The sequence below is a fragment of the Scyliorhinus canicula genome, chromosome 3 (genome assembly GCF_902713615.1).
Source record: "Scyliorhinus canicula chromosome 3, sScyCan1.1, whole genome shotgun sequence".
NCBI lineage: Eukaryota > Metazoa > Chordata > Chondrichthyes > Carcharhiniformes > Scyliorhinidae > Scyliorhinus > Scyliorhinus canicula.
Genome location: NC_052148.1, coordinates 149,983,640 through 150,010,047, shown reverse-complemented (window position 1 = coordinate 150,010,047; position 26,408 = coordinate 149,983,640). Strand labels below are relative to the sequence as shown.

The 26,408-nt window shown below is 43.3% G+C and overlaps 1 protein-coding gene across 1 annotated transcript in view; it reads right to left on the bottom strand.

The window, feature by feature from the left end:
• The window catches only part of dhx15 (DEAH (Asp-Glu-Ala-His) box helicase 15), a 158,773-nt gene that overhangs the window by 47,452 nt on the left and 84,913 nt on the right, over positions 1-26,408 (bottom strand). Inside the window, 1 exon segment of the mRNA XM_038791481.1 lies at positions 21,524-21,691. Within this exon segment, the coding sequence (XP_038647409.1) occupies positions 21,524-21,691 (168 nt within the window).

The window sequence follows — 26,408 nt, the reverse complement described above, 5'->3', positions numbered from 1 at the left end:
CATTTCAACTGAACTGTACCTGGAATAGAGTAGAACCATAGAATCCATTCAGTGCAGACGGAGGCTATTTGGCCAATCGGGCCTCCACTGACCCTCTGAAAGAGCACCCTACCCCAGGCGCACTTCCCCCACCCTATCCCCGTATTCCCACCTAAGCTACGTGTCAATTTTTATCATGGCCAATCCATCTAAACTGCACATTTTTGGACTGTGGGAGAAACCCACACAAATACTAGGAGAATGTGCAAACGCCACAAGGCTGGAAATTAACCCAAGTCCCTGGTGCTGTGAGGCAGCAGTGCTAACCACTGTGCCACCCCAGTCTCATACTGGTGGACAACACAGTGGTTAGCACTGCTGCCTCACAGCGCCATGGTCTCGGGTTGAATTCTGACCTTCGGTGACTGTGTGTGTGGAGTTTGCACATTCTCCGTGTCTGCATGGGTTCCTCCCACAGTCCAAAGATGGGCAAGTTAGGTGGATTGGCCATGCTAAATCGCCCCTTGGTGTCCAAAGGTTAGGTGGGATTACGGGGGAATCGGGTGGGGCAGTGGGCCTGAGTAGGGAGCTCTTTCAGAGCGTCAGTGTCGACTCAATAGGCTGAATGGCTACCTTCTGCACTGTAGTGATTCTGTACTTGCTTTAATGTTTTGTGTTGAAAACTGAAATCTAAATCAATCACCTTGATTTCTGACACTTCTGACACTTCCGTTTGTGCACTAATCTTTAATCTGGTAGTGGTGCAAGTTGCACGAGGACAGTTTGGATGTTTATGAGCAATGTGCCCCAATGGTGAATTAGGGCTCTACCTGGGAGTTTAATGTAGTCATCTGCTGAGGTTCCACACACTGGGAGCAGTCATGAGAGTGCGGGGCACTATGAGGGTCAGGGGTTTTCATAAATGGCAAAAAAACAGGCAGATTAGCAGACAACAGAGAAGCCAAACCACTCATTTTAACTTTTAACATTCTCATCTTGGTTTTCAAATCCCTCCACGGCCTTGCCCCTCACTATCTCTGTAGTCTCAAGCCCCACAATCCCAATACTAAACACTTGAAAATCCCTGATTTTAATCACTGCATTAATGGTGGCTGTGCCTTCAGGCTGCCTGGGGCTGTAGTTCTGGAATTCCCTCACTAAACCACTTTGCACTCCACCTCATTTTCCTCCTGAACATGGATTTTAGCCACCTGGCCTAGGATCTCCTTATTGGGCCGTGTCAAGGGCTCCGAGGCAACTCGAAACACTTTTAATACATTGAGGGTGTTACACAAATACAAGCTGCTGCGGAAAAGGGTGACTGGAGAATGTAAAGCTTTACAACAGCGAGCGGCTGACAACAGCCATCGTCTCCTTTTAAAACAGGAAACCAGGTAATTATTTGAAGCATGGCTGCAAGAGGAAAGAGCAACCAATAGGTGGGTTTGAGGGTAGGGATTGGCAGCCAATCCCTGGGTTGGAAGACAAATTGCAGACAACAGCAAATGGGTGGGCATTTGAGCCGATGTGGGGGTGAGGGGGGGGAGAAGGTAAGCAAGTTATGAATGGGAGTTCAGGTGACTAGCAGAAAATCCTTTGATTAATTAACCACAATTGATTTTGTGGTTTGATACACCTGGATGCTTTAGAGAGATTTCAGATATTCACTGGTTTCTTAGGCTCACTTTCTTTGGGTTACCATCTTGTAATAAACTGTGTGACTTTGGATGATATCTGCTAAAGTTTGACCCGTTCATTTGGACCAATTTCCTTGGATAGAGCAAAAATGGAAAATTATCCCCAAGTAGTACTGACCACAGTTTAGTAAAAATCCGCCGATGTTTCATGAAATACGCTGAAGAGACATTCATTGCAGTCACGGCTCTTGATGTTCCCACCAATTTAGCTTTACAAAGATGGCTGGCGTGCTCCAGTAAATATGTTGGTTTTACCACCATCTGGTGGCAAGTGTAAGGAGCTGCATCAGTATGTCAGATAGCCATGTCAACCCCTGGCTGCAATATATTCAGTGACTTACGCTCCGTCAACTGCAGGAATGGTGCCTTCAGAATCCTTAAATCATTTGTCCATTGTTAATACACAGCAGCTATAAATGTTATGTTATTAAATAGTAAAAGTTTGTCCAATTTTAGTTGCGTGTTTATTTTTTTTACTTGAAGGCCTCAGCTTTTCCCAGAACCTGGAGCTGGAATTTGACCTTTTTTTTGTCCAGAGCATTGCTACCATTGACATGGGAGTGTAATTACACCATGACAAATTCCTATGATAATGTTGGCAACAATGTGGCTTGCCTTCCCATAAAATGTCCTGTAAGATCAACTGGTAAAAATCTAATGTGCAACATCAAGAAGAAGCAAACCTGTCCCAATGACAATGTGGACAGCGTTGATGGAATTACAATTTTCTGACTCAATGGAGAGAGCAAAAAACAAAAAATGATCCACCAGTAATATTGACCACGCTTTAGTAAAAAGCTGGTGATGTTTCACGAAATATCCTGAAGAGACATTCACTGCACAATCATGGCTCTTGATGTTCTCATCAATTCTGCATCTATAGCAGCTTGCTAAGAAACAGCAATTATTGTGCAGCAGGCTCGGCCCAGGCACACACATTGATTCCCCAAGTTATGGCATTCATAAGAAAATACTTCCTGCTTCATAAGATAACAATTTTATTAGTGTTATACCAGTATCGTAGACTGCAGTATCCAAGTGGCCTCGTCACAGTCAAAATAAGGTCCCAAATTAATGAGTCAATAAATGCAGCAAGCATTCTTTAGCATACAAATACCTCATTTTCAGTGTTTCAGAAATGACAAGTCATCATTGCAGCAACTTGTCCGCCTTGTGTACAGTAAGGCAGTAGTGGGCAGCAGGGTAGCATGGTGGTTAGCATAAATGCTTCACAGCTCCAGGGTCCCAGGTTCGATTCCTGGCTGGGTCACTGTCTGTGCGGAGTCTGCACGTCCTCCCCCTGTGTGCGTGGGTTTCCACCGGGTGCTCCGGTTTCCTCCCACAGTCCAAAGATGTGCGGGTTAGGTGGATTGGCCATGCTAAATTGCCCGTAGTGTCCTAATAAAAGTAAGGTTAAGGGGGGGGGTTGTTGGGTTACGGGTATAGGGTGGATACGTGGGTTTGAGTAGGGTGATCATGGCTCGGCACAACATTGAGGGCCGAAGGGCCTGTTCTGTGCTGTACTGTTCTATGTTCTATGTAAGCTTTTCAGTGAAGTAGCAAGGGGGAGGAGGGGCAAGAACTGATCAGGCTTCAAGGAAGGAGGGTGAGACCACTGGGACCGCACTTACCAACAGCCAGGCACAATGGGCTGAATGGCCTCCTTCATGCTGTATAATTTCATGTTTCTACAGCTTGGTGCCTGCCTCGTGTCTCTCAGTTTTACTTGCCACACACGAGGGAAATTTTTAAAATATACATTGGGGGCAAGGATCTCCCACCCACCATCAGCACCAAATGGAAAACCACATCTGCATTTCCAAGTACAAAGAGAGATCTGCTGCTGGTGAGAACCATTCCAATACTGGGGAAGGGAGCACTGATTACCTCCCTTTAAACAAGCATCTAAAGAGCTCGCTTGCATTTAGGGCTTCAAATATTTTCTGGCAGTATTCTTAATTTTTCCATCAAATATACTGGAGGTTTTCTGATGAATGCAGGATACTAAATATTCATTGGATTATAAACATTTGGCAATTTAAGTATTAAAAGCCTGGGATAGAGTGCGTTTGACTGCAGTACCGTTTTCAAAAGAATCATGGTTTGCAAGACCAGAAAGCTCTTAGGAGCCAAGGGTGAATTGACCAGAGTAGAAAGCCTGAGCTAATGCACTGTTGTTCGACAAGGGGAAGTCTCTGGGCAGTTAGTTTGTTTTCAGCCTGGGGAGTTAATTTGTTTTCAGTCTGGGGCGATGATGCCATTGCTGGGTGGCACCAAGGTATTCAGACTGTTTGAGAAAGCTTTTTGAGTCAAGTTCTGATCTGGCTGTCTTTTAGACCACAGGTCTTTTGGTAATATTAAAGCGGTGCAAACTTATCGGAGGTCCGGGGGGGGAAGAGAGAGAGAGAGAGAGAGAGAGAGAGAGAGAGAGAGAGAGAGAGAGAGAGCGAGCGAGCGAGAGAGAGAGAGAGAGAGAGAGAGAGAGAGAGAGAGAGAGAGAGGAGAAAGAAGAGAGAGACACCCAGCCAGAGTTTGCAGGGATTCTAACAGGAGTAAATCTGTTTTGGAAAAGTATTACTCCGTGCCATTGGGATGTAGGATGGATTGAGAGCTGCATGTTTTTCCTTTCTTGTTGTTTAATTGGGAATAGAGATAGTAATTAAAGGTATTGTATTTACTGTATTGAGTATTGTTTAACGGGTAATTGTAAGCTTTTTTTTGGGTGATGTTAAGGAGTTTAACGTTGTGTTAACAATGGTGTTTTGTTTTAAAATACAATTTTACAAAATAAACTAAGATATTAGGGTTTTGGTCCAGTATCCTAGCCATTATTGGGGTCAGGTCTGGGATCAAAATAGATTGTAATTTAAGACTTTCAACTGAATAGGGCAACAGATCCCACTTTGTAGGATCAGCTGCTCCTACAACATTGATCATATACATAATAATATTAATCAGTTCAGTGAGTCCGCTGTCAAAAGTAAAACAAGTTCACATCATGCTTAAAAAGCACTCAGGTTTTCAAAATAGAACAAAATAATCTTAAAGAAGCTTTTGACTTGATGGATCTCCGTGCCACCGTCAATCCTGTTCGCAGAAGTTCCAAATGGAGCTAGCATTTACATAGCACTTTTCATGTAATATTTCCCACAGCACTTTACAGGAGCACTATCAAACACCAAGCTAGTGTCTGACCGCACTATGGAGATATCAGCATAGGTGACAAAAAACTTGGTCAAAAGAGATTACTTTAAGGAGCATCTTCAAGGAGAGAGGTAGAGGGACAGAGGTTTTGAGTGGGAATGTCAGAATACAGAGTCCAGTCAGTTGAAGGCATGGACACAACGATGGAGTCATTAAAACTGTTGAAACACAAGAGGGGCACAGGGATCTCAAGAGGATTATGGGGCTGAGAAGGTTACAGAGATAGTGAAGGAAGGATGAGAATTTAAAAATTGAGGCATTGGTAGATGGTGACCAACGTGGGTCAGCAAGCGAAAGGTGAACAGAACTTGATGCAATTTCAGATAAGGGTAGCAGATTTTTGGATAAACGTGAATTTGTGAGAAGTGGAGCCGGAGTGTGGTCAGAAATCCACCTAGAGATCAAATAGGATGCCAAGATTGCAAATCATTCGGCTGAGCCTCAGACAGCAAGCAGGGAGAGGAACAGAGCTGGTGCCATAGAGTTTGAGACACTGACCAAAAGCAATGGCTTTGGTTTCCCCGTTATTTAGTGGGAGAAAATTTCCCCTTGTCCAAGACTGGATGACTGACAGAAGACGAGGCCTGACAAAATCAGAGGCAAGTGGGAGATGTATCAAATTACAGAACTGTGCAGGACAATAACAGCAAGAAACACTAGGATTAAACCAGAAATCTGCAACATAGTTGATTTCTTCAATCAATAGTTTAGCCATGCAGGCAAGGAAGCCCCTAGATTCCATCACTGGTAAATGATTCTGAGCCAGTTTGCCAAAAAGTTGAGTATCAACCTGCAAATACTTTCCAACATGTCAATGGATGGCAGTAAGAGTGTGAGACACCCCTGGTCAGCCATGCCTGATGTGGAATGCCGCCCCTCAAACTAGAAGCTTCTGGTAACAGGGTAGCGGACTGTTCCAGGAAAAACTAGCTATGGAAAATGAAAATCTGCCTTGTCCACCACTAGGGGTGGGAAGAGAAACAACCAACATTGGAATATTTTTTGTGCAGAAGGTTCTTATGTTGGGTTGAAGAACATCGATGGTAATATCCCTGAGGTTGAATAATCTATTGGCTGATTAATACTCCATAGTATTTATTTTAGCCAAGACCTAGAGGCCAACAAGTGAGTGCCTATAGAACTATATCCAGTGCAGCAATCAACACCACAGGAAGAAAATGGCCAAGGGAAAGAAAGTACATTGGAAAATCAAGAAAACTTAATTAGCATATCCATGGTCCCCAGTATGATCATAATCAGGGATTTTAGATCATAGAATTTACAGTGCAGGAGGCCATTCGGCCCATCGAGTCTTCACCGGCTCTTGGAAAGAGCACCCTACCCAAGGTCAACACCTCCACCCTATCCCCATAACCCAGTAACCCCACCCAACACTAAGGGCAATTTTGGACACTAAGGGCAATTTATCATGGCCAACCCACCTAACCTGCACATCTTTGGACCGTGGGAGGAAACCGGAGCACCCGGAGGAAATCCACGCACACACGGGGAGGATGTGCAGACTCTGCACAGACAGTGACCCAAGCCGGAATCGAACCTGGGACCCTGGAGCTGTGAAGCTATTGTGCTGTCCACAATGCTACCGTGCTGCCCCTTTTTGAAGCTTTTGCCAATACTGACTGCATTTTCTTTTGCCACTTCCATCTTGTGGTTCTAGTTCCAACAATTCTAACACAGCTCCTCAATTCATTTATTTTTTCATTCTTTTCATCCTTTTCTAAAGCCAAATTGTACTTGCTACACATTCCTCCTTAGTTATTCTTGAACTTTTAACACTTAAAAGTGGCTGACATTTCGAACGCACTGTTAAGTGGAAACAGTATTTCCCCTCAGTGTAAATAATTATTTTCTGAAATCAAATAGTATAAATACTGCATGCTGATGGATGGGTTAAATAATTATACTGAGATTAACAGTCGAATAAAACTTACCCAAATAGTTTGCATTCTTATTGAAAAGATTGATATCGATGTCGTGCATCCACAGTTTAAAATTAAAATATTTAACAATTGAATTTCAAGTTGGTGGTAAATATAGTTTTGTCAATGAGCAGCTATCTAAAATTTGGAAGGAGATTAACCCAATGTCACTGCGTCAATAACCACGTGAATTTTCCATAAATACCACTCGACTCTCCAAAGTGAAAGAGCCGAGAGATTTGGATGGATGACTCAGCTGTGCTCTGATTAAACATTAAAATATTCAGTCATGTGCCTTTTACACATGGGACTAATCTCTGGACCCCCACTATCAACAATGCAAGCCAGTTATTTCGTATTCATTCCCTATCCTTCCCTCCCTAAAAGCGCTTGCACATCCATTTCATAAAGTTCTAACATTTACTTCAAAATTGATGAGAAACCTCTGGCATGAAAGAGAATGCTTAGTCTGCAATGATGTACAAATCTTGTGTGAAATTGACAGCTATCTGCACTGAGGATTTAACCTGCTGCGATTCTGCACTCTTTAAATTATCAACTTTTTAAAACAAAAAATACTTACTTTGCTGCAATCAAACCAGCAGAGGACACTCCTCAGTGTTTGATATTTCAGAGTTATGCAAGATTGCAGATAAATAATTAGGTACCATCACTAGTAGGCTTTTAATCCTTTGGAAAACATGCATGTCCCTTAACATTCGCCCCTATTCAACCAAACATGAGAAACTTGCGCTGTCTTCTGAAAAGATATTCCAATGTTTAAAAAGCCGGGCGATATTTTCTGATTCCACGTTACCCATTTAGTAGAAGGTAGCACTTAAAAGGCAACCTGTGGTGAAACCTTCAATCATTCTGACAGAATATCCATTTCCTCTTTTGCATGCAGTACTAATTATTCTCCTGATAAGGGAACTTGCCATCCTTACCCAGTCTGACCTACACATGACACCAGACCCACATTAGGGGGCTGACTCTTAATACCCCCCTTCAAAGTTGTAAAACCACTGCCATCAAAACAGAAATGAAACATTGTGCAGACCCGTCAGCAGCAAATCGGGCATCGGTTACAACATGACTTAGCCAATTTCATTAAGTCAAGAGGCGGTCAGTAAAATGGAAACAACAACTAGGTATGGGCTCTGACAACATACTAGCTGTAGGTTTGAAGACCTGTACGCAAGAACGAAATGAACAAGATATTTCAGTGCAGCTGTGACACTGACATCTAGCGGACCACGGGGAATATTGCCCAGGTGTGCCTCATCCGCAAAATGCAGCTTAAATGTAATAATAATCTTTATTAGTGTCACAAGTACGCTTACATTTAACACTGCAGTGAAGTTACTGTGAAAATCTCCTAGTCGCCACACTCGTCACCTGTTCGGGTACACGGAGGGAGAATTCAGAATGTCCAACTCACCTAATGAGCACGTCTTTCGGGCCTTGTGGGAGGAAACCGGCGCACCCGGAGGAAACCCACGTAGACATAGGGAGAACTCAAAGCGCTTTGCAGCCAATGAAGTACTTTTGATGTGTTGCCACTGTTGAAATGTGGGAAACATGGCAGCCAATTTGTGTATAGCAAACACCACCAAACAGCAATGTGATAATGACCAGATAATCTGTTTTTTTTCCAAATGATATTGTGTGAGAGATGAATACTGACTGGGATACTGAGGATAACTTCCCTGCTCTTAGTTAAACGAGTGCCATGGGAACTTTTACGTCCATCCACAGGCAGATGGGACTTCAATTTAATGTGTTATCCAAGCAGCGCTGTGCTCCCTCAGTACTGCACTCAGGTGTCAGCCTAGATTTTAGGTGCTCAAGCCCGGGAGTGCAACTTGAAGCTGGAATAAATCTGGAACCTTGTGATTCAACAAAGTGTCTTCCACCAACTGAGCAACAACAGACACTTAACGAAGCCCGCATTCGCAACATTAGAACGATACCTGGTAAGTATTGCCTACCCACCAAATTTCTGGTGCTCAGTTTTGGCTTTGACGTAACTACTTAGCTCCAAATTTCATTGCAACTTGATCCAGGTGTTGACACAAGAGTCAATATATGATCATTAGAGAGAGCAATTCCCTTCAAGGTTGAAGCTCTATTCGATCACGTATGGCAGCAAGGAGCTCCAACAAAACTGAGATCAATGAGTGCCATTCTGAAAATCTTCCCGTTGCTGAAATAATATGGCACACAGGCAGATAGATGTGATTATCTGAGGTTAGTCATCACAGCCAGAACAACACATCAGGGAATTCTTTAGAAAACAACATGGCCCAACTAGCTCCTGCAGTTCCATCTATGACTATGATATTAGGCTATCAGTGGAGCTGTTCACTGATAATTGCAGAGTTCAACTCCATTTACTTGTTCTGATAGTGGTGCACAGCAGCACAGAACAGCATCCCGGTGAACAAAATAGGGTCATAGGATCAGGGATAGGCCATTTCGTCAATTCCTCATGTCTTTACCGAGACCATGGTTGATCTGCAACCCAACTCTTTCCCCACCTTTGTCCCACAGCCATGAATATCTTCAGATAATAAAAATCACTACCTCAGATTTAAAACTGACAACTTATCTACCTTTAGTTCATTTGAAACTTCTATCACCCGCTGTATCTAGAAGTGGTTCCTAAAATGACACGGTAACTTTTGCACCACCTAAGCACTGAACAATTAATCGCCATTAATCGCCAAGAGAGGTCCAAACCATCTCCTAACCTTCAACAGCAACATGATCACAGATTCCCAAGTCAACATCTTAAGGGTTGCCAGTGATCATGACCAGCCAGATCAACATAATGGTTACTGCATGGCACAGCAAGCCACCCGCATCGTTTACAGGGTTCACATCAGGCACAGAGCCACAACAGACGCTGGGTTTGACAGCAAGCTACATAAAGCGGCCCACTCGATTAGCAGTCCAGCCCCTCCCAACACAGGCATTATGAACTTGTATGATGTATCATCTGCAGGATGTACTGGGGGCTAACTTCCAACAGCAGCTTCTGACCCTACAACCTTTTCTCAAGAAAAACAGGAACAGGAATAACATGGGACGATGATAGTTTCAAATCACCCACCATGTTGACTTACCCATATCACCATTTCTTCGATGCTGCTGGGCCAATATCCTAGAAATCTCTTTCCAGCACCACAAACTACAGAGGTTCATGGAGTAGACCCATCACCTTCTCAGGGAAACTAGGCCATAGATGCAGTTTTGACAGTGATGTGCACACCCTCAATTTAAAAAGCCCATCTAACACATATAACTCACTAACATTGAGATGCATAAAGACACAACATTCAAACTATTTTTTCTGGAGCTTTTACCACTATTTGCATTGCATCCAACAATATTCTATTCACACCTACCTCTGTAATGCTCTTCCTCGCCAACTTACACAACACATACCCATTCAACTACCACACCATCCTCAATCTTCACAAACACATACCCACTCAACATTTATTCCTCCGCTCCTTCCTTATTTCAAATCTGCCAATACACTTTAAAATAAAGTGGTCCTCAGACAGCAAAGGTTCCTCCTCAAGAAACACAGCAGGACCTTAAAAATATATAGATACATTCTCTAAAATAGCACATCTCACACAGCAATAATATCCATTTCCAATTAAACATTTAGTCATTGGCCAGAATAAAACAAGTTTACTTTTTTGTGTCCTAATGACGTACTAATTTCTGACAATGAAAAGCAGCCTGGACACGTGCAGAGAACACAAATATAGAAAATTTAAAAACACTCTCCAGGTAAATTCCAAGAGAGATGCAAAAAAAATGCTGTAGTTAAGCGCTTGAGGAGAAATTCAGTTTGCTCCCTGGAAATGCTTTCAGATACCTTCAGGTACAGGCCTTCCTCAAAAAACAGGTAGTGACATTTCCGTTGCTACCCCCACACAGGATACAAGATAGGGTGGTCTCCGGCACCTGGGTAGGGGAGGGGAAGGTCTCGGACATCTACCAGGAACTTCAGGAGGCGGAGGAAGCTCCAGTGGGGGAACTTAAGGGCAAGTGGGAGGAGCTAGGCGGGGAGCTGGATGCAGGCCTGTGGGCGTATGCCCTAAACAGGGTCAATTCCTCCTCATCATGTGCCAGGCTCAACTTAATCCAGTTTAAGGTGGTCCACCGGGCACACATGATGGCAACCAGGATGAGCAAGCTCTTTGGGGTTGAGGATAAACGTGCGGGGTGTGCCGGAAGCCCAGCAGATTATGTCCATATGTTCTGGGCATGCCTGGCTCTTAAGGGATTCTGGCAGGGATTTGCTGAGGCATGGTGCCCAGTCCAGAGATAGCGATCTTTGGTGTGTCAGACGATCCGGGAGTTCAGGAAGCGAAAGAGGCCGACGTATTGGCCTTTGCCTCCCTGGTAGCCCGGTGACAGATCCGTTTAATGTGGAGGGACTCAAAAGCCCCCCCCCCCCCCCCGAGTGTGGAGACTTGAGTCAGTGACATGGCTGGGTTTGGGTTCCTCAGCCTCGAGAAAATAAAGTTTGCCTTGAGGGGGTCCATGGCGGGGTTCTCTCGGAGGTGGCAGCCGTTCCTCGACTTTCTAGGAGAGCAGTAAAGGTCAGCAGCAGCAGCAACTTGGGGGGAGGGGGGGGAATTGTTACATAGTATTGTTCTTTTTTTCTGTATATAAGGTTAACATTTATTTTGTTCTGTTAAATGTCGTTAACGGTTATGCAAAATATTATGTTTTGATAAAAATTTGAATAAAAATAATTTATTATTCTTTTTTAAATGCTGCAGTTGAAAAAAGGGGAAATTGTCACCTTTCATGGTTGGCAGTCCCAAAGCAACATCCCTTCAGGACAGACAAATAAACGCCATATGGAAATGACTAAGAAGAAATATGAGGCAGTGCATTTAGCAAGGTTGCATAATCAGAAAACTGATTCAGTATGTGGCAATATTTAAAAACGGGGGGAAAACCTTTGGCATTCAGATTCACAAATAGTCTAAAAGTGGGAGAAAAGTTGTCAAAGCTGCTTAAAACACACATAGAACATTGAACAGTACAGCACAGAACAGGCCCTTCGGCCCTCGATGTTGTGCCGAGCAATGATCACCCTACTCAAACCCACGTATCCACCCTATACCCGTTACCCAACAACCCCCCCCCCCCCCCAACCTTACTTTTAGGTCACTACGGGCAATTTAGCATTGCCAATCCACCTAACCCGCACATCTTTGGACTGTGGGAGAAAACCGGAGCACCCAGAGGAAACCCACGCACACACGCGGAGGACGTGCAGACTCCGCACAGACAGTGACCCAGCCGGGAACCGAACCTGGGACCCTGGAGCTGTGAAGCATTTATGCTAACCACCATGCTACCGTGCTGCCCCTGAATCTGAGGTTTATGGATAGAGGCACTGTGTACCAAAGCAAGGTGGTAATAATTAGACCACAGTTAGAAGATTTGCATTAGGTTCTGGGCACCTGACTGAAAAAGGACGTCAAAGTCATTATGAGGAAAGACAAGAAAACCCACTAGAATGTAGAAAGCCAAGAGGTATTAAAAGTCGTGACAAATTTTGATAGATCAACCAAGACACACTAGTTCCAGTTATGAATCAGCAGCCACCAGGCATATTTTTATTTTTTATATTTATAAATTTAGAGTACCCAATTATTTTTTTCCCAATTAAGGGGCAATTTAGCATGGCCAATCCACCTACCCTGCACATCTTTGATTTGTGAGGGTGAAACCCACGCAAACACGGGGAGAATGTGCAAACTCCACACGGACAGTGACCCAGAGCCGGGATCGAACCTGGGACCTCGGCACCATGAGGCTGCAGGGCTAACCCACTGCGCCCACCATGCTGCCCCCGCAGCCAGCAGGCATAAAGGGGCACAAGGTGATAAGAAATAGCAGGAGCAGACCATATGGCTCATCGAGCCGGCTCCTCCATTCAATATCATGCTTGATCTTGGGCTTCAAATCCATTTTCCCACTGGCTCCACGTTCCCTGGATTCTCTGAGACCAAAAATCTATCGATCGCAACCTTAAATAAATTCAATGATGCCGCATCTACAACACTCCGGGATAGAGAAGTCCAAAGACTTGCAACCCTTCCAAGTGAAGACATTTCTCATCTCTGTCCTAAATGATCAGCATTTAATCCTGAAACTGTGCCCCCTTCTTCTAGATTCCCCAGCCAGGGGAGACAATGGCCCAATGCCTACTCTGTCGACCCCCTTGATAAATGTTCATCACACCTCATTCTTCTAAACGGCAGAGAATATAGACCCAATTAGCCACTAAATTGGGGCTACATTCTGTGGAGTTTAGACATTTTAGAGGTGATTTGGTGAAATGGATGTGTTTCCATTATATAAAAAAGATATTGATTTTAGGCTACAATGTAGGCAAATTCCATAATACCTTTTGAAAAGGAAGCAAATAAATGTTTGAAACATGAAAACGATACTATGTGGTTAATTATTTTAACAGTCGGCAATTACTATGGGTCAAAAAGCCTCTCGTTAGACTGTCAATCTGTTATCTGATTCTATCCTTAAGCATAATCTAATGAAAGTCGATACAGAAATTCAATATAGAAAAGCAAACCAAGTGGGTTTATGCCCAGGCCAGAGAAGGTCTGGAATTCTACAGGTGGCAGAGATAAAAAAAAAGTCAGCCAAAATTAGATTGGGCCAAACCTAGTTCACACAAAGGGGAGCTGCTATCCCACTGCATCACCAAATGATCTTTCAATGCGCCACGGACCAATTGCTCATTTTCTCTTCGACGAAACAGCTGCTGAAGATCAGCTTTAAGTCAACTGCTGCACTAACTTGAAGCAAATTCAGCAGCTATTCGCAAAGTCAAAAGGAATAATGGTGAATTTATATTAAGCTTGCATAAAATCCATAGTCAGGTTGCACGTGAAGTACCGTAAACAGTTCAAGTCGTCATAATATTAAAAAAGGATGCAGAAGCAAAAATCTTTTTACAGGGTTGTTCCAGGACTGAGACATGGTACTGCTATCAGGAACGACTGAATAACTTTATTTTGTCAGAAAAGAGAAGACTTAGAAAAGTCCTGATAAAGGCCTTTAAAATTATGCATTGGGGGGGGGGGGGGGGGGGGGGGGGGGAGGAAGAAGAGGAGGAGGAGGAATATAGGCAGAACATTCCCACTTGTGTAAAAATCCAAAGTGGGGATCATAAATACAAGTAGAAAATCTAACAGGGAAAAAAGCAGACATGTATTTACTCCTAGTGATTGCAATGTGGAACTTGCTGCCACGGAAAGTGACTGAGGCTTAGAAGCTGTAGAAACGTTTCTGCTGCTACTCCCATCAGATCTGCAGTCATGCTCTCACACTCGTATGACTTGCACGATCTTCACACATCTATTGTTGCTCATCCGTGACCGCTCTGTGACGTCCATCATCCACCACACCCAAGTCGACCCCTTGTCTGCTGCCCTTCCCCTTTCCCCCTTGTAAAGATATATGCCGATTTAGCTCTGATCAACTGGCCACAATACTGGCATTTTATTTTTCTGGATGTCACTTTTTAAGGGCTCGTTTTGCTCCCGCAATTTCAAGCACCTCTTCATTTGTCTTATAGTCTGTATGTGGAATTTGTAGCATACATCTTAACATCCACAATTCAAAGAACTCTAGGTTCTTCCACAGATCTTTATTTAATGCCCAGGTTTCTGAGGCACACAGGAACGTGAATAGAATTCTGCGCATCAGGAGTTATTTTTACCTTGTTACAAGCTTGATGAGTACATGAGAAAAAAGGGAATAATAATATTCTGAAAAGCTGAAATAAGATAGATGGAATAGGAGGGGTATCATGGAATTCAAATACCCACAGACAAGTTGGGTTATTACCTGTTCTGTGCTATACATTCTATTTAATTCACTCTAAGACTAAAGTCAAGAATAACAAGCCATTTTATAAAACCTAGATAGTGGGCAGCACGGTGTTGCCAAATTAACTAGATATGGCAGTTATTAATGATAATATTGATTTTCAGAGTCGCCATGTATCAAATGAAACCACCACAAGCTTTACCGGATATCGATCAAAGGACCACACAATCAGTTAGTCAGTTCAAGTTCAAAGATAGTTTATTTACACACAGAGATTACTTCGACATGCAACACAAAATACAACAAGTTAAATTACACCTAACAACTACAATAACCTATACTTAACTTCAGGGCAACCGGCTCTATGCAGATGGACAAGGCCTTTGTCCGGATCTTGTGTGGCTGGGTGGAAGAAGTGGCTCTGTTTCGGCTAGGCTCATCAGTCTGGTAGCGATCGTTGGTCTTGAACTTGTCTGTCTGGTCGTTATGCTGCACTTGCGTTGGCAGAGGCCGGATCCAAGAGAGACCGAAATCATGGCTGCATTGTCTTTTAACTGGCTTGAGTTTTCCCCGCCCCTTTTGTGGGCAGTTTCTGGGTCACTGTCAATCAATTCCTCAGGGCCACTCTCTGATTGGTCACATCCAATCAGGGGCTGCCACATCATTTTGGGGTGGGCATCAGTGGCCAATCCTGGGAGGGCTCCAAGCAGGACCTCTGTGCCGCCTAGTCTGAAGATGATGCGATGGACCTGATGGTCCCATTGTTATTTTAATCACCTTGAATGGCCCATTTGCAGGTGTGAATTCCAGCATACTTCTGGGTTGCCGTTTGCAAAGTACAAGCTGCAGCTTGTCTGTGTCCCAAACTTGGCCATAAGTCCCGTCATTCTTTGCAGGTGGCCATCTCAGATGGCTACATCCCGTCCTCTTGATTCTGAACTCGAAGCGTGGTGGATCACATTGTTGATCCCTATCCATCCTTGGTGTACCGGTCACCCTTGGTCAAGGCAAGGTTCTACACTACTCTGTCCTATATTTTGGGACATTTACCTAATTCTATTAACACATCACAAATTACTAATTTCCAACGGGTCATTATAAAACATTTCACTATTAAACAATTAACTTATCCGTACAGTTGAATCTCTCAACTAACACGATCTAAACTATTCTTATGCTGCTGGTGAATATCAAAAAGAACGTATGTACAGTACAAAAATTTTAAGACAGCAGCATTACATTTCTACTTAATCTAGCAAAGTTTACAGAGATACATGGTTATAATTCTTACAGCAGGTAATTCAGTTTTGTTGAATGCCCAAAAAGGGGGCTCGAGCTGAATATAATCGGGGACCGGAAGGCTTTTGTTCGCCATTTGCGGAGTCAAAGTGGCTGAATGACGCTGCAGATTATTGCAATTATCACAAAGGCCTCTACTGTGTATGAAAGGGGGTTCCATTTGGCAACATTTTCATACCAAGTGGGGGTTTCGGTGTCTGTCTGTGTGCGTGGTGTGGTGTCCGGGCTAGGGGTGTCATGTTGTGTGGTAGTGTTCGGGCCTGGTGTGGTGTACATTAAAATAATCCGTTGCACGCGCAGTTGCAGAAGTCCAGCGAAGATCGAAACATATGTCAACAATCCTTGCTTCATCTTGTCTTCTTCCGTGTGTTCCTGGGGGTGTAAGCATAATATCAGTTATTATCTTCGGTTAATATCTCGTTTTACTTGTCTTTCTGTCTTTACTCCAATTTCCCATTATGATTGCCACCATTTTTTTTTTGAAATACCATTTTGGAGACAGAAAATGCAACGTTTTAGTACAGAGACTCTCGCAGCTTGTGGTCAATGCTTGGAGTGGACGGACAATTTCTCCGTCCAGTCTTTCTTAAATCACAACCATGGGAGGTTGAGGCTTATCTTAACCAGCCCAATTTCGGGGCGGCCAGTTTTATATATTTGTTAGCCGCAAACACATTTGGCCTGGGGTGTAACTAGCATATGGAGTCGGAGTAGTGTGACTGAAGAGAGGAAGGAGGAAACAAAACTGAAGTGGCATTGCTGAGGTGTCCCTGCCATGAGAAATGGCGGGTAAGCACTCAGTTTGCATGGGGCAGCTGGGACGTTGTAGCTGCTGTGGGTGGTGTTCTCTTTCATATCTGGGGCTAGTCTAGCTGGTGGTGGGGGTCTCCTGCAATCTTGGGTGAAGTGTCCTGGCTGCCCACAGTTCTAACATGACTCCCGGGGCACGTAAGGTGGAGCAGGTTCTCTGGTGTACTGCTCCCTTGGGTATGGTTCCCTGGGATACTGGACTTCTCCTTTACCCTTGTTTATCCATGCGGGTCCCTGGTTAGCTCTCTATTCCTGATCTGCCTTCCTGTGTAGGGATTGTTCCCAAGCTCTGGAGAGTCTCATTAATACTCACACTTCATTGAGTGTGTGGTCTGCAGGGTCGTAATTCACACAAGCCCTTTGACCTGCTTCGGTGGCGCGAGAGACTAAAATGCGGGCCCATTTAGTTGTGTCGTCGTTATCCAAGTGCGTGTGGTTCAAATCGCCAACTACTGCTTTAAAATGGATCCAAAGGCAACCTGCAAATGCGGTAGGATGCTCTCCCTTCTTTTGCCTACAATGGTTCAAACCTTCTACTGGGTCTCTCTTGTTGTACCCAATTGCATCTAAAATGGCCGTTTTCATCTCCTGTAGGGTTCCTCCTCCTACATTCTAGGGTTCTGGTAAAGCTGAGCTGCCGGACTGGTCAAGGCTCATTACTATAAGTTTAACTTCCTCCCTTTCACCTAGACCGTACATAACCTTTTGCTGGCATGTACTCTCAAAGAAATTATGCGGGTCTGCGGTGGGTTCAAATGGATCCATTTTTGCGCAGGCATCTCTCAATTGGGTGATGGATAATGGGGTGGTGTAAACGCAATTGGACTCCTCCCGATCCAATGACTGGCGCTGTGTGGTGACCGGATTCATGGGGGTGTGTGCTGCCTGTGCAGTCGGTGGTGGGGGTGCTTTCTTTTTCGGGGCATGGGTGGCTCTACGGTGATTTTCTGTGTTCTCCACATATCTCTGGGCGGTTTCATTTAGTTCTTGCCAATTGGGGGCACCTTCCTCATCTAAATTTTGTCCGAAGGTATCTCTAAATCCATTTTGCACTGAAAGCAGTGACTGCAACTTCTCTATTTGTTGTCTACATTTTGCGTGGTCTACTGTGCTCTGTCTTTGTTCTGCAGTGGAGCTACGGAGCGCTCATAAAGCTGCCTTTAAATCCACGCATTGTCTCGTTAACTGTTGCTACCTGCTGTTCTGTCTCTTCTCGTACCAAGACTGCACGCTGTGTATCCTGGTAGGCTTTATCATACTGGGTCTGAAAGCTGCTAAGGTGAACTAAACAAGATTGGTGTGCCCGTTTGACATCAGCCACTTCTTTATCTTTAGTTGCCAACTGATCCCGGAGTTGCACAATAATCTTTGCGCTTTCACTATTGTTTCCCTCATTCTTCTCTTCTTTCTCAACTAGCTGCCTGCGGAGCGTCCTCACGACCTCCTCTGTGCCTCAAACCTGTGCCAAACGGGACACTATTGCCATCGGCTTTCGCACTTTCGCTGCATTTTTCTTATTCACCTCGGATAGGTTGTCCCATCAAGTTTGTCCCATACTTCCTGGACCCGACTCTTCATTTGAACAAAAATCGGACCAAAGGAGCCATCCTTTCCCCTTTAAATACTTCCTCAACTCTTCTTCCCATATGGGGCACTGCTCTGCTCTATTGATTGCTGCGACCTCGGGTTCCTGTGGGTTCATTAAACTTTCCATCGCTTTTGTGGCCATTGCTTCGAATCTCTCTTGCTCTACGTTTAATCTCTGTTTCCTATCGTTAATTTCTCTTGCACTACTTTGATTTCTCTTTCCCTAGATTTAATTTGGGACAGGGGGATAAGGCGGCGGTTTGAACTGTGGGTATGGCCTCAGCTATTTTCCGGTTCACAATTCCCTCAATAGTTTTGACACAATCTAACAAGTTTACCTTATATCCCTGTCAGTATGCATGCAGGTTAGTACACACTTCTGAAATTCAGTGATTTGGTCGATATGGGCTTGCACTTGTGGTTCTTTCTCTTTCACGCAATTGGATTTCAAAGTTTGTGGGTTCTCTCAGAGTGACAAAATCACTTCTAATTCGCGCCCGTCAGATGTCGCCAATAATGTTGCCAAATTAACTAGATATGACAGTTATTAATGATAATATTGCTTTTCAGAGTCACCAGGTATCAAATGAAACCACCACAAGGCTTTACCAGATATCGATCAAAGGACCACACAACCAGTTAGTCAGTACAAGTTCAAAGATGATTTATTTACACACAGAGATTACTTCGACATGCAACACAAAATACTACAAGTTAAACTACACCTAACAACTACAATAACCTATACTTAACTTTAGGGCAACCGGCTCCATGCATTTGGACAAGGCCTTTGTCCGGATCTTCCGTGGCTGGGTGGAAGAAGTGGCTGTTTCTGCTGGGCTCATCCGTCTGGTAGCGACCGTTGTCTTGAACTTGTCTGTCTGGTCGTTATGCTGCACTTAGGTTGGCATAGGCCGGATCCAAGAGAGACAGAAGTCATGGCTGCATTGTCTTTCATTTCCCCACCCTTTTTGTGGGCAGTTTCTGGGTCACTGTCAATCAATTCCTCAGGGTTACACCCTCTGATTGGTCACATCCAATGACCAAAAAAGGTTAGGGGGGGTTTATTGGGTTATGGGGATAGGGTGGAAGTGAGGGCTTAAGTGGGCCGATGCAGACTCGATGGGCCAAATGGCCTCCTTCTGCACTGTACCTTCTTAGTTCTACGTATTCAAAAAGTGAAAAAAATTCTAAGGTAGAGTTTTGGCTCATCTTAACAGTGATTTAAAAGGTGAAGGGAAGATTTTCGACCTTGTGAAGATCAAAGTCAAGCAACTCTACGCAGCCAACATGAATAAACAGGGAGGTTAGAGCTAACTGGTTGTGCACACACTTTGGATCAAAAGCTGGTTTAGAAGTCGCAAGAGAAAACGTGTAAAGGGAAGGGTTAGAGAAAAGCAAGAGCTGGGTTTCAATGAGACACAAAATGGTAACGGGTGGAAGGATCCCAAATGGACAGAATAAAGATTTGATGATGTACCAAAGATATTTCAGATTTCCATGTTAAAGCAAGAGATGGTCACAGTGGATGCAGGGTAAACAATTAGGCATGTCAGAAGACACAGCAAATTGAAAATCTTTAAACTTGTTCAGGAGTGATATTCAGTGTTAATGGCAAGGAGAAAAACAAACAGAGACAGCTCGCTGCATCGTGTAGATGCAGTGTTGTGACTTTTCCCCAGGCGCAGCTCCGTATCAAGTTGGAAACTAGCAGGACAACGAAGGGAAGTGGCTTTCCAAAACACCAATGAATTCAGGCATTGAATGATCCAGAGGCTAGAACACATTTTACCATTACTTAATCGCCCTCATGTGTAAAAACAGAACGAGGAAAAATATTTGACAAAGAGCCAATGAATTTAAAAAAAGGGGCGGGGAAGCATTTGAAGGAGAAAATAGAGAGCAATGAATACACAAATGTGGTTTGAAGAAAGAGATGAAAGTGGACACAGGAGGCAGTCAATGAAAGTTAGTATGGTAAGAAATCCATAACAATAGAACTGGTGTGTGGAGCTGAAAAGCGGCTAAAGAGGGGAGCAGCAATGCTACAACAGAAAGAGTTCAAGAGAAAATAGCACCTAAGATGGATGCAAACATTATTCACTCCTCCACTGAAGCAGAAAGATGACTTCTCCTAAATTGGAACGGTGATAAAAAAAAATCCCAAGTTTCATTTCCCAGGTACATCACTGTTCAACAGTTTCAGGTTGCAATTAGCGGAAGTAAACAGGGAACTACTTCTACTCTCTCATGCACAGGTGATGACGGTGTATGGAGGCAGAATGGAGAGAACAAGCTTGTTTTAATGAGCAGTAGGGAGTGCGAAGAAGGAGTAGAAATTATATGCTAGAGACCTACTTGGACAAACAAAGTTAAGAACTGCCAACAGCTGAAATATGAAGTTTCAGCTGCTGAGCCTCGAGGAGGTGCGAAGGTTCTAGGTTTGAGTTATGGTGTGTGCAGAGTTAGCTGAGTTATGGTGTGTGCTGAGTTAGCTGATACCAGTGGAGCGTCAGAATGGGTGTGAAAACTGGCTACAAACCAAGGTCTGGAAGAAGAAAAACATTTCATCAGATAGGATTTTTTGCTCCTCATCACTAAATACAGATGATGGGCGTCTACTTAAGTGGGCTAGGTTGTGATACTTAGTACAGTTAACGGGCCTATCGACCGATACTCCTCAATGTGACCGATGAAGAGTGGCCACTTGGACCAGGTACCAGAGAATGATCACCACATGTAACCATACTACAATGAGGAAATCAAATTGCTTTAAAGGGTAGAAAGGAGGAAAACAACATCTAGAAAGTACAAAATGTGTCTTTACTCATCAGAACTGAAACAACTTGTATTTATAGAATGCCTTTAACATAATAAAACATCTCAAGAGGTTTCACAGGAACATTATGGCACAATACATGACAAAATATAAAACTCTTGAGAACGAAACAGAAGAGATCACTCAAGTGGTTTTCGAACTTAAATAACCGTTCTAATTAAGTGCTGCATAATGTTCGGTGCTAAATAATGCATTCCAGTGCTTCCAGACACAGTATATCAGGATCACTAACTCAAGAGGACTATTCGAAAAGGTCAAAACTACCATACCTTTCTTCCTATGGCTCCGCTTGTTTTTTTGGGGGGCGGAGGCTCAAATATCCTCTGCTGCTGTTGGGGTGGCAGCGTGGAATAAAGTGGAATGATTTTGATATCTCCAACTTCAGGACCTAGGTCATCAATTTCACGCTTTATCCGCTTACAGGCTTCATCAATTTCCTGTCAGAATGACCCAAATTCAAACATTATATGCTGAACAGCAATTAACTCTGGCAGAACCGCTTTTTTTTAATATCCAATTTTTAAAAATGAGACTCAATAAAATCCAGAAGATTGGATTTTTTTTTTTTAAACGCACAAAGAAAAGTAAGGAACCTAGATGTAATTATAAGACATTAGAGAAATAGCTGCTAACCGAAGTCTCACAAAACCTTCTTCTGTCAGCCTAATTCTAAATCACAGTTTAAATTTTTTGAGACGGCTAAGCACTGTTTTGTTCCTCATGAATCACTGGGCAGTTTAATTTTTTTTGCCTGCAAGACATTTTAAATTAAATAGGATAAAGTGTAAAAACGTTTATTTTACTCTGTAGATAACCACATTTGCTGTGAATCATTTTCACCGCCTTCTCCCACATTATAAATAGCTGGCTCCTTCCACCACACCTCTTAAATACCATTTCCCATTCGAAAAATGTTATTCAAGTGGCAAAATTTATTTCATGGCACATTACACAGTCCAGCATTCTTAGTCAATCACGGCACATGTTGAAGTGGTGTAAGCATCTTCAGGAGTCTAAAAACCTCTAATATTGACATTTCTGTTTCCATACTTTAAAACCATGATAAAGGACTACTACATTTACAACATACTTGACAAATATAATACTCATGCTCATCTTTAACCTGTTGAGCAGGGACTGAATACATACACATTAGAAATTTGTATTGATCAAGTGTGGAACAAAACTTGCCCATCTTGAATCATTTAATTATAATTTTCCAAAGATAGTCAAAGGGTCGCCAACAAATGGCATTCAAGGTCTCCCAAAACAGGCTTGTAAAAATAAATCTACATTTTATATAGTAGGGTTCACAGAGTCCTTTATAGCCAATAAATTACTTGTGTGGTGTCATCACTGTTCCACTGGCAATTTTACCTCAAATTTGCAACCAGTAAGGCCCTTTTTAAAACAGTTCAAGAATAGCCACACGATGAATAAAACAAAATGTGATCCAGGACAATGGAAGAATTATCCTGGTCCCCTTTGTAAAATTCTAGATGAAGCCCCGGTATTACAATCCCAGACCAGACCCCAACAGTGGCTAAGATAAGGGACAGAAACCCCAATATTTTATTTTAGTAAGACTGTGAGGAAAGGATACCTCACTTCAGGAGTGGATGCATAAAGGAATTGGGATATGGAATATTAAAACAAACTTTATTAATAACACAGTATTAAAATCTTTAACATCACAAGAAAGTAGCTGACAATACTACTCAATAATGAATACAATACCCTTCTGCTATCTTTATTGCCATTTAAACAAGAATAAAAAACATCTCAGCATTCAATCCACTGTAATACCAATGGCATATAGGAATACTTGCTTTCGAGAGATGTTATTTGAGAAAGAGATATCTTTCAACCCTTCTTTAAAGAAAAGATCTGACTCCTGTCAGATCCATGCAGAAACTCTGGCTGTATCTCTTCAGAAATGGCTTCTCAGCTTGTTTCAACTTCCCCACTGTTCTCAGACAAGTCTGCACTGCTTTAAAGACTTTTTAACTGAACTGGAGGGAGAGTAAAACTGCTCGACTTCTGGACACAGCATTATTCAGCTCAGAACTGCAGTGACCTGCTTTCTGAAAAATGCCAGATGCCGTAGTTCTACCCAGAAACAATATTACTGTACCAAGCTGAAATATAATTAACTCCACAGGGAACCGTGGCAGCGTGAGGCAGCAGTGCTAACCACCGTACCACCCTTAAGCTAAGATTCTTTCAAAACAGGAGCACAACTGGCAGACAAAACAATTGTCCGAGTCATTGAACACCTCAGAGAACATCCGAAATGGAGACGCCATTCAGCCTCTTGAGCCTGCTCCACCATTCAATAAGATCAAAGCTCAAATGTTTGTGTTTCCGAGTTCCACATTCCCTCGTTTCTCCTCACCTCTGTCCTAGAAGGGCAGTGCCTCCTAGTTCTGAACTCATCCAGAATAGGAAAGATCCTTTCCACATCCATCTTGTCAAGACCATATCTCGTATACTTCAAATAAGTCACCCCTCAATTCTTCTAAACTCCAACGGAAAGAAGCACAGTCTACCTAACCTTTCCACACAAGACAACTCGCTCATTCGAGGTATCAATCTAATAACCTCCTCTGAATCACCTGAAACACATTTACATCCTTCCTTAAATGGTTAGCACTGTTGCTTCACAGTTCCAGGGTCCCAGGTTCGATACCCGGCTTGGGTCACTGCCTGTGCAGAGTCCACATGTTCTCCCCGTGTCTGCTTGGGTTTCCACCGGATGTTCCGGTTTCCTCCCACAAGTCCCGAAAGACGTGCTGTTAGGTGAATTGGATATTCTGAATTCTCCTTCTGTGTACCCAAACAGGCGATAGAATGTGGCGACTAGGAGCTTTTCACAGTAACTTCATTGCAGTGTTGATGTAAGCCTACTTGTGTCAATAAAGATTATTATTAAATAAAGAGACCAAACTGCGCACAGTATTCGAGAAATCGTCTCACAAATGTCCTGTATAACTGAAGCATAAAATCCTTCCTTTTATGTTCAATTTCTCTCTTAAAAAAATGATGGCATTCCAATAGCCTTCTTGATTACTGGTTGAATCTGCATTCTAGCTTCCTGACTTATACACTACAACACTGGTTATCAAACGTTTTCTCCCCCCGGGGCCCACTTTTGCCAACTGGCCAACTTTCGGGACCTGCGCCACATTTGCTAACCCAATCTGTCCTGATTCAAGGCAGTGTTGGTGACACTAACGTTGCCCCAAAGGATGGAAAATAAATCATCTAGTTTTCCTGTTCTTATTGACTATCCAGGAGCCTCTGGTGCACTGAATTTCTGTCAACATTGAGTGAGGACAGGATCATATATGCCTGTGATGTCCTCCCTTCTACAAACGTCGACTGTCCAGGGTCACGCATGAAAGATAGTTACTCATAAGAGATACTGGAGATCTGCCAACAATTGTGAACCTGCATTCATTGCGGGACACTGCTTCAAGGAAACAGGAAAGACTGAGGTGAGGAGTACAAAGAATAGATATCACTGGGAAAGATCAAAATGTGGTTCTTGTAAATAAAACAGCCATAAATATGAAGATACTGATATTAAAATCTTGTGCCTTCATTGTGAGGTCATTAATTAATTCTGTCACATTACATAATATCAAGCGGAATATAACCTGCTCTCTGGCTGATTCCAGAATGTGCTTTTCTAAGAAACTATCTCGAAAGAATTCTATGAACTCCTCATTCCAGGTTTCATCTGATTTTTCCCGTTTTTATGTCAATTAAAGTCAACCATGACTATTGCCGTGCCTTTACGACAGGCTCCACCAATATTTCTTCTCGTCTACTTTGACCTACATTGCGATTACTGTTAGTAGGCCTGTAAACCACTCCCTCTATTGACTTCTTTCCCCTACTATTCCTCATCTCCACCCAAACCGATTCTACATACTGATCTCCTCAACCAAGTAGCTCTCTAACTATTGCACCAATACCACCCCGGATTGACAGTGCAATCGCTCCACCTTTACCTAGCTTCCTATTCTTCTTGAATGTCAAACGCCCTCAATAATCAGGACCCAATCCTAGTCAAAGCAACCATGATTTCATAATGCCACTCAGAACATATTCATTTACTTCAATGCGTTTTGTTTACTTTGTTATGAATGCTACGCACACCCAGATAAAGGGGGCTGGATTTTCTGCATGCCCCCGCGGTGTGTTTCATGGCCGATGTGGCCCATCATTGGCCGATGGCGGAATCTTCTCGACCCGCCACCGGCAACAGGGTTTCCCATTCTAAGCACACCCCCTGCCACTGGGAAACTCCCAGCAGGGGGTTCACCAGAAGCTCCCGCCAGCGAGAACAGCGGGAAAATTTCAGCCAGGGTCTTCAGTTTTGACTTTTTGTTAACGTTGTAACATCTATTCCACTGTTGGGGCAAATATTTTCCTCTCTTAACTGGCCTCTACTCTTTGATGTAACACATCTTTCCACATTTGATCTCTTGCCCCCACTATTTAGATTAAAGCCCTATTTCCCTGGTTATACTGGCCCAAGCCGAGTTCAGGTGCAGACAGTTCCAACTCAACAGTCTCCCATTTTACCCGGTACTGGTGGCACTGCCCTACAAACCAAAACCCATTTCTCTCACACCAGTCTTTGAGTCACATCTTCATCTCTCTAATTTTACATCCCCCATACCAATTTGAATGCAGCTCAGGCTATAATCTAGAAGTTATAATTTATGAAGTTCTAATTTCTGATTTAGTGCCTAGCTCCTCACTCCCTATGCAGAACCTCTTTCCTATTTCTACCCAAGTTGCTGGTACATGCATGGATCACGACAACTGGATCCTTCCAGTCCCAGAATAAAGGGTAAAACTGAATCGCACAGTCCAGAAAGATATATCGCTTCTCAGCAGACAATACAGTTATGAGGGTATTATAATTGGCTTCATTACCCCAGGCTATGAAGGAGAAAGTGAGCAGTTTCCACACCCAGTCACTATACAGTGACACCTGCTGGAAAATGCAAGCACGTAGATGTTGGGCAAGGACACATTTAGGCTCAGCTGTGAACAATCTTGCCAACACGCTCTACTGAAGCTTACACACAAAGAATGCTCATTCAGGTGAGGAACAAGAGGATTCATTGTGCCTGCGGC